This window comes from Hetaerina americana, unplaced genomic scaffold (genome assembly GCF_022747635.1).
Source record: "Hetaerina americana unplaced genomic scaffold, ioHetAmer1.1.p SCAF_200, whole genome shotgun sequence".
In the NCBI taxonomy this organism is placed as follows: domain Eukaryota; kingdom Metazoa; phylum Arthropoda; class Insecta; order Odonata; family Calopterygidae; genus Hetaerina; species Hetaerina americana.
Genome location: NW_027286765.1, coordinates 180,415 through 195,851, shown reverse-complemented (window position 1 = coordinate 195,851; position 15,437 = coordinate 180,415). Strand labels below are relative to the sequence as shown.

Sequence of the window (15,437 nt, the reverse complement as noted above, 5' to 3'; positions counted from 1 at the left end):
TTTACTACTGCATCCAATTTTCTGATACCTTTGGGTCCTCGTTTGTGTATCTGCAAAATTTTACCTTTTCTGTTGTTATGTCAATTGCTTATTTCATCCATCATGCTTAATCAATAAGCACCTTATCCTTTGTAAGTATATAAAGTATGTACTAAAAGTCAATCACAATATCTTCAATATCTTCCCAATAAATGAGAGATACAAACTAGGTTATTTTGGTTGGTAATATTTTATTGATAAGATTTAAACTGATATTGCTGAGCAAAAAAAGGAATATAGCATGGCCTTGAAGTAAAATGAACTCAGGTTTTTTATTGCAAATAAACAACCAGTAAAGGAAAATAGCTAATAAAAGGGGTCATAATTGTCTCACATCACTGTTCTACATTGATTTACTTAGTGTTACCCTGATACCAAAACCATTTTTTTTATACAAGGACTTCAAGAAAGATCAAGAAAAATATTTCTGAAGTATTTCATAGCACACAGGAAAGGAAATATATCATTTAAAGAATGATATATTTTTCTGGATCCGGCCAATAGATACTGGGACCGGATTGTCAAAGGAGTCCACATAAGATTGAACAAGAACCTGGTAAATTGAGACAACGGATTCCAGATTAGCAATGCATGGAAACCTGTACTCAAAAAGATCACGGATTTGAGAGAACAAGCATCTTAACCAATCACGAGACAGCAGACTCAACAGCAAACATAAATACTGGGCACATTCCCGGCAATGTCAATTCACCCTGAAGACGATGGCAGAATTAGCTGTCAAAACATTGGTGCTACCAAAACATGACCTGGTGCAAAACCAGAGAAGCCCTTATCCCCAGCCATAATTCAGGTCAGCTTTAGTTAATGACAGATGCTTTGTTCCTGGGATTTCAGCACAGCTGAACTTGCTAACATACATACATACATTGACAAATGACTTTTTACAGGAAAAGATGTGTATATCCATACCTTTAATAAATTATTTAAAATAATACGTTTATCCAAACTGGTTTAAACAATTTTTTTCATTGCAGGAATATATTATTAAATGAATATCAACCTTACCTTATCCTTCAAATGTTTCAGATGATTACCAAAAACAAGATAATGCAGGAGAAAATGCTTCAGCCACTCAACTGAATGTGTATAAAATTTGCAACAAGGTATTTGAACAAAGGGACCTTCTAAAAGATCATGTAATGCATGTGCACCTTAACAAGGTGATGCAATTCAAATGTGATGTTTGTTTGGAGGTATTTAAGAGAAAAGAACACCTTGCAAGTCATATAAAATGGGTGCATGCTCTTAAGAAGAAGCACCAATGTGAATTCTGCTTCAAAAACTTTCTAAATTTAAGTAAACTCAAAAGGCACATGTCAACACATACTTGGGAAAGGCCATTTCAATGTGCATTATGTTTAAAAGGTTTTGCTAAAAATATAAATTTACAGACGCACATGTTAACACACACTGGAGAAAGGCCACACAGGTGTGAAATGTGTAGCAAAGGATTTGCTCTTAATAATAGCTTAAAGAGGCACATGTGACACATACTGATGGAAAGAGGTACAAATGTGATGTGTGTTTAAAAGCATTTGCTTATAAATGTTTTCTAAAGGATCACATATTGAAACATACTGATCAAAGGCCACACAAGTGCAACATCTGTTCAAAAGCATTCACTCAGAGAAGTCATCTGAAGGCACACATGATTACACACACTGGTGAAACACCTCACAAGTGTCATATTTGTTCTAAACCATTTGCAGCAAAAGGTTCTCTAAGGGGCCACATGCTGACACACACTGGTGAAAAGTCACATAAGTGTAACATCTGTTCAAAAGCTTTTACCAGGAGCCGTGAACTAAATTCACACATGCTGACACACTCTGGTGAAAAGCCACACAAGTGTGTCATTTGTTTGAAAGCTTTTGCTTTGAGTAATCAACTAAAAAGACACATAAGACACACACTGGTGAAAGGCGTCACAAGTGTGACATTTGTTCAAAAGCGTTTCCTATGAAAAGTCATCTAAAGATACACATAATGACACACACTGGTGAAAGGCCACACAAGTGCATCATCTGTTCAAAATCTTTTATCCAGAGAAGTGAACTAAAGTCACACATGCTGACACACACTGGTGAAAAGCCACACAAGTGTGTCATTTGTTTCAGAGCTTTTGCTATGACTCATCATCTAAAGAGTCACATAATGACACACACCGGTGAAAGGCCTCACAAGTGCAATGTCTGTTCAAAAGCATTCATTCAGCATACTCACCTTATCACACACATGAAGACACACTCTGCAAATTGATCATAAAAATGTAAGATCCTGGAGTTTATTTCACTCTAAAGAAACGATTGTAAAACTAAAAATTTTAACATTGTAACAAAGTGACATTATTATCATGTCTTATGTAATTTCTTGAAATAAAAAAAATTGATAAAGTGAAAAATCTCAGCATTATTATGTATATCATGATAACAATATTTAACCCTCAGTGCGGCGGGGATCTCAGGGGTACTAGTGAGAAGTGCAAAGGGTAATTTAAGAAAATGTTTCACCTTAGAAAAAAAAACATGAAGTTTTTTGTTTGGATATCCATATGCAGTTTTTTATTTTAAAATATAATATTGTAGTAAATAATGATGTAATATATTTACAGCATCTGAAAAATTAATGTAATTACTACAGTATCATAAATTTGAAGAATATTTTTTTAGCAATTTTATTTCGATTTTAAGACACAAAACTAATGTTTTTTTAAAAACATTTTTCAATTAAACTACAATATTTAAACATTATAAAAAATTAAAAAGACATGTAGAAAATATTATAGGACAGACTCCAAGAGAATCAATGGTAAATGAAAGTGATAAACAGGAAATGGTGACAAGTACATCAAACATAGTGAGAGATAGTGGACTTGATATGGACCCATACCAAGAGATGAATGTGTAGCCATTGCCACTGCAACTATCTATGCATGAAATGCATGACAATGACGAAGGCCAGATTTGAAACTCGGAGCCAGATGCGGAACAGGAGCCAACGGAGAAGCCACTGTCACCAGGACCAAAAGAAGAGGGAGGCTCTTCTTCCTTACCACAGGCATATACCCATATAGATTTGCATCCCCCAGTTGAACCATTGGTTGGGGTGCCAACAAACTAAGACCAGAAAGGAGCAACCCATATCTTCCTGCCCACGTGGTTGACACTGGTGATCAATGCATATGTGACGATGCTGGTAAACAGTGGGATCCAGACAATGGAAAAGACGACGTGCACCTTTCCCTTTGTAGCAATCTTGAAAGTGGGAGGTGGCAAGAGGATCATTCAAGACATATGACCATCTATCTGAAGTATATCTGAACTCCAAAGTTCACCCTCCACTCAGTCACACATGTGCTGGAGGTAATTCCCATCAATACCCAATTGATTAAATGGGATATAAAATATGCCTTTTAACTTAGGAAAAGTACTTGCTTGAAAAATCTTTGCTTTCTACAAAATAAACTATTGGTCGACTAGTTTCGTTACACTGTAACATCCTCAGGACTAGTGGTACAATATAGATTTATCTGAGTTACATACTCGGTTAGGTAGAGGTAACAGATGGGGGAATGCAATTAAGGAAAGGAGAGGTGTAAGAGGGAGGGGGGGAAGGGTTGAGAAGGGAGCGTGGGTTTGCATCATGGGGATTTTTTTGGGGTGTAGAATAGGAATGTCCAGGAGGGGTGAGTGAAAAGAGAAGAGGTGGTCATTAGTTATCTTTTCCTTCTTAACCATTTTTTAGAATTTCTAACTGCTCTTGGATATCCACCTGCATCCCTTTCTTCACTCCATGCAGTAATTCAGGGGTGAAATCTGCTTGTTGGCCTTCCTTCGAGAGATGAGTTGCAAATTGGGACATCCAAGTGTTCTTTATAAAAACTCTCCGGTGTTCTTCCGCTCAAACCATTATGCTCCTCCCTGTCTGACCAATGTATTTAGCATCAAAGTCGCCACATTGCAATTGGTAAACCCTGCTCTGGAGAGTTGGTTTCATGGGGTCTTTGACTGCTAGTAGCAAACTCCTTAGGTTTTTATTATTTTAGAAGGTAGTTTTTATGTTCATCATCACTGAGTACACGGTCTTTTTTAAAGGAGGGTTTTCCTACATATTTAATGTGTCGCCACAAAGCTAGGTCTCTGGGTGGGGGTCAGTAAATTTCTCTGAATAAAAGTTTTTTCCTTTTGTTATCTAACAAGTCATCAATCAATTTTTCTGTGTGCCCATTGGCCAAAGCCATTTTTTTAAAATTGGTTATTTCCTATGTGAAGGCTGAGGGATCTAAAGGGATACCTAATGCCCTGTGTATCATGCTTTGAAAGGCTGCAAGTTTTTGGTGAAATGCATGTTTTGATGATGCATGGATGACCTGGTCTGTACAAGTGAGCTTGTGTAAAATAGAAAATTTTTGTTTTTCCTCTTTAATGGAAATAGCTAGATCCAGGAATTTCAAATTAAAACCCTCTTGGACCTCCTTGGTGAATTAAATCCTTGAGGTTAAAGACTTGATGAGCTTTAAAAAATTTACCAATTGTCTCTTTGTATCTGTCCACAAACATAATACATCATCTATGTAACGGAACCAGTAGTGCACATTTTTCAGAAGAGGATTTTCACTTTTAAAAAGTTCCATTTCTAGGTTATTCAGAAATATTTCAGCCAGTAGAGGTGATAAGGGGGAGCTCATAGCTAGACCATCCAATGGTTGATATAGGTTTCCATTAAACAAGAAATAATTCTAGGGTTGTGAAGTGCAAATTTGTAGAACATTCCCAATTTCATGGAAAATATAGCATAAAGAGCTCCATAGAACTGACAAACTCCTTAACACATATAACTCCACCAACGAATTCCATATTAGTGTCATTTGATGTTGTAAACTTATTCACAAGTATCCCAAGAGAAGAAGCAGTGCTCCTAGCAAAGGAAGTGCTACTCAATGCTAAAACACCAGAAATTATTTGCAATGAAGTCATATCTTTATTGACATTTTGCATAAATTGCATGTTGTCTGCAAATTTTATGCTGAAGAGAGTAAGGCTGTGAATGTCCGGAATGATGTGATCCCTGTCAAAGAGGAGGTTGACACTTCTAGTGGTTGCTCTGTTGCTCCTGTAAAGGATGTAGAATTGCCAATGCTCAAATCAATGCAAGGTGACTGGTCCAGCAATGATGAAGCAGAGAATTTGGTGAGTGTTCATATTCAAGTTGTTTGCATAGTTAGCAATCTTTGCTTTGAAATCAGTTTTGTTCACTGCTATGTGAATTTTAATTATCTTCCCTCTTTACATGAATTTGCACTTTCCATTTTGTTATCATATCACCTCACTTAAGTTATTGTGACCATCAATGACTGTAGTTTATGTACCTCTTTTTGCAGTAGTGGTTAGGAGTATGTAAACAATTCTATGAGTCATTAAAACTATGGAAGTATGAAAACACCTTTGCATCTAATGCTTTTCTTTGTTCTTGCAAGATCCTTCAAATAATGGATGATTCTACTTGTCTTTAATTTAAGAATTGGAAATTAAGGATAAGTTTGTAATTAAGATTCCTAGGATGCCCTAGGATGGATAAAAGATTCAATTGCTGGAACAAGATAAGAAGGTCTCGCCACTGTTATGGGTATACTTTTTCATCAGGAAAAATCTTTTCACTTCCTTCAAGGTCTCCTTTTTAGTTATTATGAACCATCAGTTGAGATGCATTTAGTATATGTAAAATCAAAATGCAAATAACTTTTTTCAGTTGGCAATTTGTAAATGCCATTTCAATATCTTTGGCTAACATTTTATTCACTTTTTTTAGTGTTAATTTTTGTATTTAGGCTTTGTTAGGGTTTAGTCTACAAACCATGCCATTTTGTAGGTGCTCTGGAAGCATTGGATTGACAAGAACTCTGATTTCATCATTTCTCCCTCCTTAAGATGTTTTTCAGCAGTTCCCTCTCAATCTACCAATAGCATTACTCATTTGTTTTCGGATCATCGGATTGACCAAAAGTTGGACTTCATCATTTCTCCCTCCTTAACCCTCTTAGTGTGGCGGGGATTTCAGGGGTACTAGTGAGAAGTGTAATTTAAGAAAATGTATCACCTTAGGAAAAATAACCTTATGAAGTTATTTGTTTAGATATCCATACGCAGTTTTTTTATTTTAAAATATAATATCTAATAAATAATATAAGTTTTAAAAAATAATTCACCAGTATCAATTACTCATTTGTTTTCCTTTTTGTCCACTTTACCTTCTCAAAACCCACATTTCAAAAGTATTTCAATGATCATGTATCTGAGCAACATGAAATCAAAGCTAAATGATCCAGTCACTAAAATTATCAAAGGCTTGTTATATGATGGGGTTCACTGTCTGAAGTGCCAACAATCCCCTGCCATTTATTTTGTACAATATACCACAACCCTTCATATTATATACAATAACTACTTCAAGACTCATTCTGGAATTCTTCCAATTGGATACTTCCAATCCTAAAAAAAGCCCCAGACTACTATAGTTACTTTGATAAATACTATAATATCTCCATTTTAGTATCCTTCTCATCCTAAGACCCTCAATTTAAACATAAAATAATAGAGCTGACTTATTGATTCTTCAAATACCCAGGTGTTAATGCTAGTTACTTCAATCTTAACTTATGTTCACCTTCTATCTGCAGAATGAATTAATGCAACTTTGGTAGGCATATGTAATTGTAAATAGATATTATGTGAATATCAATTCATGAGTGTATGGCAACCATTGAACATTCACTTCCTTCTGGGACAAACAGTGCCTTGGCAGAATATTTATGGAAGACAATAGAATGCAGATGATTGACTGATACCTGGGCTCATGTCTGTTTGAACAACTTTACCTTTTTTACTGATGTAATCATTAAATTGATGTTAAGAACGTATTCATTTATTTATATTTACATGTCATTTTTAATGAAAAATTCTCTGTAATTTTGTGAAATAATGTCTTAACCGTGTAATTATTTTACACAACAGCAAACTAATACGTGGATATTCATTGAATAAATATTTCATAGAGAATAGGTCTATTTTTATTAATATATCATAGGACAAGTGCTGTTACATTGATTTGTGAGGATTAGTATATTAAACTTTACTGTTTGCTTTCATAGCAAGTGTTTTCAACTTGCTTCCAAAGTTTTAGTTGATGGCTCATTTGCTTGTTTTTAGAGATGAACTGTTCGAACCTAAAAGATCAGTAAGAAAAATGTGTCATTTGAGTTTGATTTCAATACGGATTATTTTAAATATTCTTATTTCAATTTCTTTTTTTTTCTTCGATAAATGAATTTCTTTGAAAAAGGGAAATGTCCTTCCTTTTCCTTTCTCCTGTTTTTAGATGGCATCATTTATTAAAAATGGAGGGTGAAATTGCATAACCACTGGAAGAAAATGGAAAAATATTGACAGAAATTGGAGGCTTTGAACAATGCCCTTGCACGCAATCCAGCTTTGCCAGCCTGAATAGAGGACCTGGAGGCTCAACTCCAGAGGAAGGTTGCCACAAAAAGAAAACTACAAGAGAGAGTGAAGTATTTGTCTGAGAATTTAGAAAGGGAATGCCATCAGAATGAGTAGCTTGCCCTGGAGAACAAAGTGTTGAAGCGGAAAATTAATGAGAACAGTAAGCTAATGGCATCCTACTCTGGGCAGTTGGACAAGTCGTCATCTATGACTTGCTCTATGATGGCATCCTCCAGTCCCAGCAGCGGACGCCGTGGTATTCCCACCATGGCAATTGTGCTTGGAAGCCCTGATTAACCATCTAACTTCATGTCTCTAAGGTTTTCACCATGACTATCACCAAAATCCTCATTTTCTGATATAAGCAAGACAATTGAGCTAGAGGAGGAAGGGGAAGATATCAAGGACGATGAAGAGGAGGAGGAAGAGACAAAGGTGAGGAGAGGTAGGGAAGACAAAGTTGATGAAGATGACAGCAAACTGAGCATCAAACTGACACCCATCACTCCAAAGGTCCGTAACCTGGTGGAGAAGAATGTGTCTATTTCATGGCTAGTGGAGGTGGATGAGGTCATCCCCACCTCTTATCGCAAATGCAGGCTGGGGCCATCTGCCGTCTCCCGCACTCTACCTCCCTCAATCTCCTCCCGGAGCTGACTTCCCTAGCCAACTCTCCCTCTCCTACCTTGCCCACATCCTCCAAACCCAGCATCAGCATGTTCCACAAAAGGGATCCTGCCTTTATCCCTGTCAGAAGCCACCACCTGATGGGCCTCCAGCCAGAAGACTTGACCCAAGAGGGGTAAGCTGGCTGGTCATGGGATAGTCTACACCTTGACCCCTTTCACCGGACGCTGTCACCTGGTGGCCTCATCAAGGGGGTTGCATCTACACTTCCATAAGCACCAGCTGAGGTACATGACTTGCCCATCTGACTTACACATCTGCTCTGCCAGGTACATGCTCCATGTCCACAGACTGAGTCACTTGATGCGGAAGAGACAGCTGGTGCAGCTGGTGCCTGTCTTGCCAGGCTTAAGCCCTTGAGAAGTACCAGGGTGCTGGTTCCCCCCAAGGTGCATGCCCAGGAGGGAGTGCCCCGGCCAAGGAAGATGGCCGACAGGGGTCAAGTGGGAGAGATGGAGGAAGCTCAGGATAGGGACACGGGCTGCTCTCACCTCTCTGAGGAGGATCCACCGGCCCTGCTGTCCATGCCACCCATGCCCTTGAAGAACAGGAGCGGTTTGCCCTTCTGTGAGTTCAGTGATGACTTTTCCGACTATTGCCTTCTACGGCCAGTTCCAGATGAACAGCATGAGTCTCAACTGCTCTAGCATGGAGATCTTGCTGGAGGTACTGAAAAAGACCCCAGGGTCCCCGCCCTCAATCAGCCAGGGCTTATCCAAGGGTGGGCCAGGGGATGGAATGGCCAGCACCGCTGAGATGCATCACTACAAGCTGAGGCATGTGCTCTCCTCCCTGTATACCCACCCGCACCTCTCCATCAAGGAGTCAGCCAAAAAGGCAATGATCTCCGAGGAGATCTCTGATGACACACAGGGCAAGTCAGAGGAAGAGGAGGAGGAAAAGAGGGGAAATGGGAAATTGCTGGAGGTCAGTGAGGATAGTTTGGAGGTGATGGGAGTTGTTTCATCAACTCCATACCAGTAGTGCTGGCAGGATCCCCAGCAGTGAAACAGCATCATATGCTGAGGCAGCAGTCAGGTAGGAGGTTATTCATGTTGAGGAGCCAAGGTGCAATGGGAATATTGAGATGGCACCCCAGGAAGAACTGATCCCCGGCACCAACTTGCTCAAGTTGGGTCAGGAGCAGCTCCTGTCTTCTTCTACACTGGACTCTAGCCACTTGGTCCACACGGACTCCTCCGTAATGGAACTCAGCTGGTCTGAGGAGCATTAACTCATGTCTTAAGAGTCAGAGGTGTGATATAGACAGGCAGAAGTGTGCCCTGGCATTTGCAGGTGGAGTGGATTCTTAAAACAATAGGGTTCAAATCAAAGAAAAGAACAAATGAAATATGATCCATTCGAAGAAGTTGTATTTCAAAATTTTGTTTGGGGGTGAAGGGGGGGAGGTAGATGGACGGGGTAATTTTCCTCCCTAGAGTATATCCCAGCATCTTCTCACATCCCTGCCTCTACCTTCCTCAAACTGAGGCTTTCCAATAATTAATCTTATTTTCTAGGTCAATATTTGCTACATTTTCTTCCTTTGAATCACATGCATAAGGTCAATAAATATTCCATATAAATAACATGTCATCAAACTTGTAATCATTTATTTCAAAACCTGTGTGGCTATGTCTTAGATGGACCCGGGCATTACAAAATAATGAGCCTGATATTCGTGATATTCATGATATAATATTTAAGGATGATTAAAATGGTGAATGAAAATGTTAATAAAAGCATAGTTATCATAGACCTATCAACTGATAAATTATTATTGTTAGAAGTGCACATATGATTGACACCCTTGGTCATCATTCTGGTCTACATACAAAGCAATCATACAGGATTTTTTTAAAAATTGTTGTTATGTTTGCCTTTTTCCAGTCATTAGGCAAGGCATTATTATTTAAAGTTACATTGAATAGATGACTCTGGTTTAGAGTTATTACGGTATATCCTAGTTTAGGAATTTCAATTAATATACCTGTAAGCAGAAAGTAATTAATATGATTTACCACCTTTACAGAACAAAATAAATAATGAATTCATGCCGGAAAATAGGGCAGCATTTGTAACATATGATAGTGATTTAAGATTGGAATAAGATGTAAGGAAAAGAATAGATGGTGATTAGTTCGGAGAATCCCTGTATGAAGAAAGGAATTGAGTTCTGCAGGTTAAAGATGAGGATTAGCCATTACTTTCTCCATGTTTTGACACTAAAAGAAATAGATTTGCATGAAAAATACCAGGTGAATCAGATAGGCATTAGTTTGATAATTAATACTGAGATTTAAGTAGAGCTAAGCATTAAGAATTAAATAATAAATTAACACAAATGAAAATAGTGTAAAAAGAATTGTAAAAAGGCTGTCAGAGGCTATTAAAAGTCTAAAAAGTAAGTGAGAAATTGGTACACTGTACAGTAATGCAGACTGATAGTCATTTGTCTAATGTCATTGGCGTGCTGCTCCAATTATGTTTCAGGGAAAGAGTACTTGGAAGGGAGAGGGGGTGAATAATTGAATCAATTTGTGCAAGTGCATTTAATAATAAATTTATTTTCCACAAGAGTGTGCATTTTTTTATGCTGGAATATGTATGATCAGTTACCATATTATCTGCCTCTTCATTGTCTGACCAATGACTGCTACCTTCCTGTGTTGATGCAACAATTGATGAATGAATATCCACTACTGGAGAATTAGGTCATCCAATGGCAATGTCAACCTCTTCTTTGACAATGATCATGTCATCTGGGATGCCACAGCCCTCTTGTCAATAGCATCACTGTCAATCAAGTTGTCAGAATAATCTTTCTCGAATTCACCAGGAATGTATTGCAAAGCATTAAAATGCCATAATTCATTAACATCCTACAGTCAAAATTTATAAATTAGACTATCAGTTCAATAAATCTGTATGGCAAAACTCTTTCATATATTTCTAATGAGAATCATGTGAGACTCACTCATTTAGGAAAAAACTAACAATTTTACCCAAAGGCAATTAAATTGCTGACATCAACTATTCATAAAAGAGATTACATATAACTGCATGGTGGACTACAATTTAAATGTAAGTTTTTGTAAGGACACCAAAATAGAAATCTGATGCATTTTATTAATCTTGCCAAAGAAATACAACAGCAGACTATGTAATTAGTTAAATAATAAACAGAGGTTAATCATTTTTAGAAAAAAAGGAACCATTGTGGAGATAGGGTGTGAGGATATGGACACAACCTATTAGACTATGCCATTAACAGTTATTAACACCAGAATGCGCAACTCCTCTCGCCTATACTTATATATACATTTAGACAACAGTGTACGGAATATATAAACCAAATACCAATGCATTTAAGATATCTAACGAACAAAATTTTTAAAACACTTAGCAAGACAACTGAACTTACTTTGGCATATATTAAATCCTCTATCGTATTTTCCAAATTTATTTGGAATTTAGTATTCTAGCCGAAACATTGATCAACAGACCGCGACTGTTGATCAATGATACGCCGAATGATTTACTGGACAATCTAACGTCAGAGAAATAATGCAATTTGTCAAAATGTATTGAACGTGTATTAAAAGTTATTAACACAGCCGAAAGAATTAAGTAAACAACGTTATAGCAGGGCTTTTGCATTTCGTTTTTCATTTTTTACACTTAATTGATTTGTGATGCTATGGATTGAAATGGAAATAAATGATCTTAATCCAATTCCAAATATTTGGGGCTATTTCAATGTAATCTACTAACTAGGTAAATTTAAAAAATCAACCGAATCAAAATTTAATACATGTTTATTAGGCGATGAAATATGACAGGCATTCTTTGATATAAAGTGGAAAACAAAAAAAACTAATTACTTGATAAATGTTCTGTTCATTCTTTCGACAGATCTGGGAAATATCCTAAACACATAATTTAAAGAGCTAGCAAAATAGTCTTCTGAACTTACTTTAACATCTATTAAATCCTCTATTTTCTTTTCCAGCATGAAGTGTTAATTAGTCTTCTCGCCGAAACATCGATAAAAACTTCACGACTGTTTAAACACCATCTGCAGAGTTAAAATACGGCTTTATCGGAAATTCTGATCGTTTTCAAGTCTACAGAAGAATTGAACTAAAATCCAACTATAGAAGTACACAGCCTTTTGTCACACATTACTTCACGCAGCATTTAAAGATTTAAATATAGCAATAACACATAAAATACGTATCTCGCCTGCCATGCCACTTGCATTTATTTCTTCATTTGTTTCAAAGTTATTTCGAATTGGAAAGGAATGAGTTGGTGTAAAAAGAGAGGATCTTATTCCAGATCACACATATGAAAACCTTTCCCGCGATTACTCATATTTAATTCAAGGCTGAGTCATGGAAAATCGGAATCCGCCTTTCTTAAGATATTTATGGCCTTTTGTAGTATCTATGAAATCATTTGAATAGGCATTAAAATAATTGAATGAAAACATTGCTGTTCCGTTCTTTCATTTCAAAGATCCGTGTCAACAGAGTTACAATAAGCATTGTTTACCCTGCTAACATTCATGGATTAACCAATAATATAGGCATCTATCAGCCGTCGGATTCCTAGAGTAATGCAAATATATTATAAGTTCTACTGTCCCGTATTTTTCATTCGGTTCTTTTCAGAATACACGTCAAAATAATTACTCGATAGTTGACATCCCTGTTTCAAACATGATAGAATTATATTCCAATATATATGAATGACTTAATTAATTAAGTCCTGTTAATCGTAGTCCTTTCGATAACCATAAGTGAACTTTTCTAAATTCATTCGGTAATGATTAATCATACTTATGTTAATTGTGTACGTTTTTAGGTGGCAATCACTTTTTCATATTCATGAAATCAGTCTCACTTGAGGAACTGCCTTAATAGTTATAAACTAGTAATGGGCATAAAAAAATCTTGGAGGTGGAGTATCTTAGGATTATAACTTAGAGCCATCATACTATTATTAGCTTGAGCCGATGGAAAAATCTGATCATTTGAACTGCCATAATAACTAACAAATAGCTTTGATTATACGAATGTGGGTAGGAATAGTAATTAAGGATTATATCACAGATGGGAAAGGAAGCTAATCCACATACTTTCCATGTCTGAGACTGCTATCAGGTGCGCATAGAGAAGGAAGAGTCAGTATGAGCAGTTTTAGAAGAATGACTATGGCTTTCCGTCTATTCTATTGTCACCTGTCCTGGGAAACGTAAAATTGCCGGCAAGGTGTTCATTGGAGCCTTTTGTAATATGAGTTTGAAGAAAAATGCAAGAGAATAAGCACACAGGAATGAAAACGGGTAGAAATGGGCAAATAAGGGAGGAGTTTAAGGATTGTTTGAAAGAAATCCAAGGGATGAAATCGTTAATTCACTTTTTATTCCATGAAAATACATATATATGAATTTATTATTCATTATTTAACTAATACAGAGCTGCCATTAAAACATGGATTTATAGCAAGTTTTTGCTGAAGTAAACAGGTTAAGAAAAATCTTAATATTTATTTCTTAGCTTTTACTAAAAAGGTATGACTAGTAATTCACGCATGACTTTGGATTTGCCTCTTTAAGTTAACGAAAACCCGGATTTAATTAGTTCACATTACTAAAGTCATATGTTTTGCATACTACTGGGCACAAGGATAATACCAAATACTTTGTTTTCAGGAAAAGAACTGGAAATTTAAATGGTCTGATAAAAATCATAAAAAACAGAGCAATTGAAACTTCGCTTTTTATAATTATTTCAAATCCTTTGACTTTTGGCTAACAGTAGTTATATTTTTAAGAATCCATGGCATGGTTTTGTTTCAACTTTATTTATTAAAATTCATTGACTGCAATTAAATATGCCGTATTAAGTAATTTTCGCTTAGTTCATCTACACATTAAAAGATAATATTTGCCATTAATGAATTCATGAATATTTTTTTCACTCTGAATAGTGACGCTTTTAGGTAATGTTTTATCCGAAAACTCAGCTGTGTAATCACAACATCACTTTAAAAGGATTAAACTTCTTGGTCAACGTATAAATAATAAATAAAGTATACTCTAATACTTCGGACAATGTAATATTATTTTTAATGTGTCATTTTTAGGTAACCAAATACTATTCTACACTCTTGCTATTTCGACAGTTTTATTTGTTGATAAGAATCATTACACTCAATTAAGTGAGAGATGAAATAATTTTAACAAGTGGATATTTATTTGAATATTCTGATCACTTAGTACAAAACAAAAAAAGATCGATTCTCACACTTCGGAATCGATTCAGAACGAACGACTCATTGATACGTAGTCGGCCATTCTGGAATCTATTGCTTACGTGTTTTTAATGTTGACGGTTGTAATTGCTACGAAGATGTCTCGGCAAGAGAGTTTAAAGTGTAGATTATGTCTTGGCAGTGGTGGTCGGTTGACAAATATTTTTAGTGAAAACGATGATGCTGAGCAGTTGGTACGGGAAGCAATAGAAGAGTTATTGGAATTGAAAGTAGGCCAATCAATTACATGTTTACGTTTTCACCATATCGTAATTTTAACGCAAAGTTTTCGGTATTTCCCTGTTTTGGGTCAATAAAAAGGCTTTGCATTACTATGTCAATAAGTAGAGTTCCGTTGAGAGATGATCTTCGTGGTATAATACCGTAATAATCTTGTTTTCGTAGGTAGTGATGGATAGAATCAACCCGTGGTTTATTTGCTATCAGTGCTTTAAAATACTGACCGATTTCTATATGTTCAAGCAGCAATGCTACGAAAACAATCTTACGTTGGAGAGGCAAACGGAATACAAACAGGAAGAGGGAAATATTAGCCCCGAAAAGGTGAGTTGTCTTCAAGTTGTGTTTTTATTTTATAATGTCCGTGGTAACAATATTCGTTTTGAATTTAGTCATATTTTTCAATAAACGTGTTTATATTAAATAAATGTCCTCCAAAGTGTACAAATGCGTAAATGGCTAATAACCGAATGGCAAATACGGGCATCGACTTAAAAGTTGTGAATATTGTTTGCATTAACGATGTTCGCGAGAAAAAATTGAATACTTGTATGTTAATTAGAAAAGCATGTGTGAGAGTACTTATACTGCCTTTTTTTAAAAAATTAGTGAAAATAGTTCATAAAAAAT

The 15,437-nt window shown here is 36.2% G+C and overlaps 1 protein-coding gene across 1 annotated transcript in view; it reads left to right on the top strand.

The window, feature by feature from the left end:
- The window catches only part of LOC139688593 (zinc finger protein 271-like), a 47,453-nt gene that overhangs the window by 21,959 nt on the left and 10,057 nt on the right, over positions 1 to 15,437 (top strand). Inside the window, 5 exon segments of the mRNA XM_071586135.1 lie at positions 1,358 to 1,535; positions 1,610 to 1,960; positions 1,963 to 2,304; positions 8,516 to 8,813; positions 8,932 to 9,173. Coding sequence (XP_071442236.1) covers positions 1,358 to 1,535; positions 1,610 to 1,960; positions 1,963 to 2,304; positions 8,516 to 8,813; positions 8,932 to 9,173 — 1,411 coding nt within the window.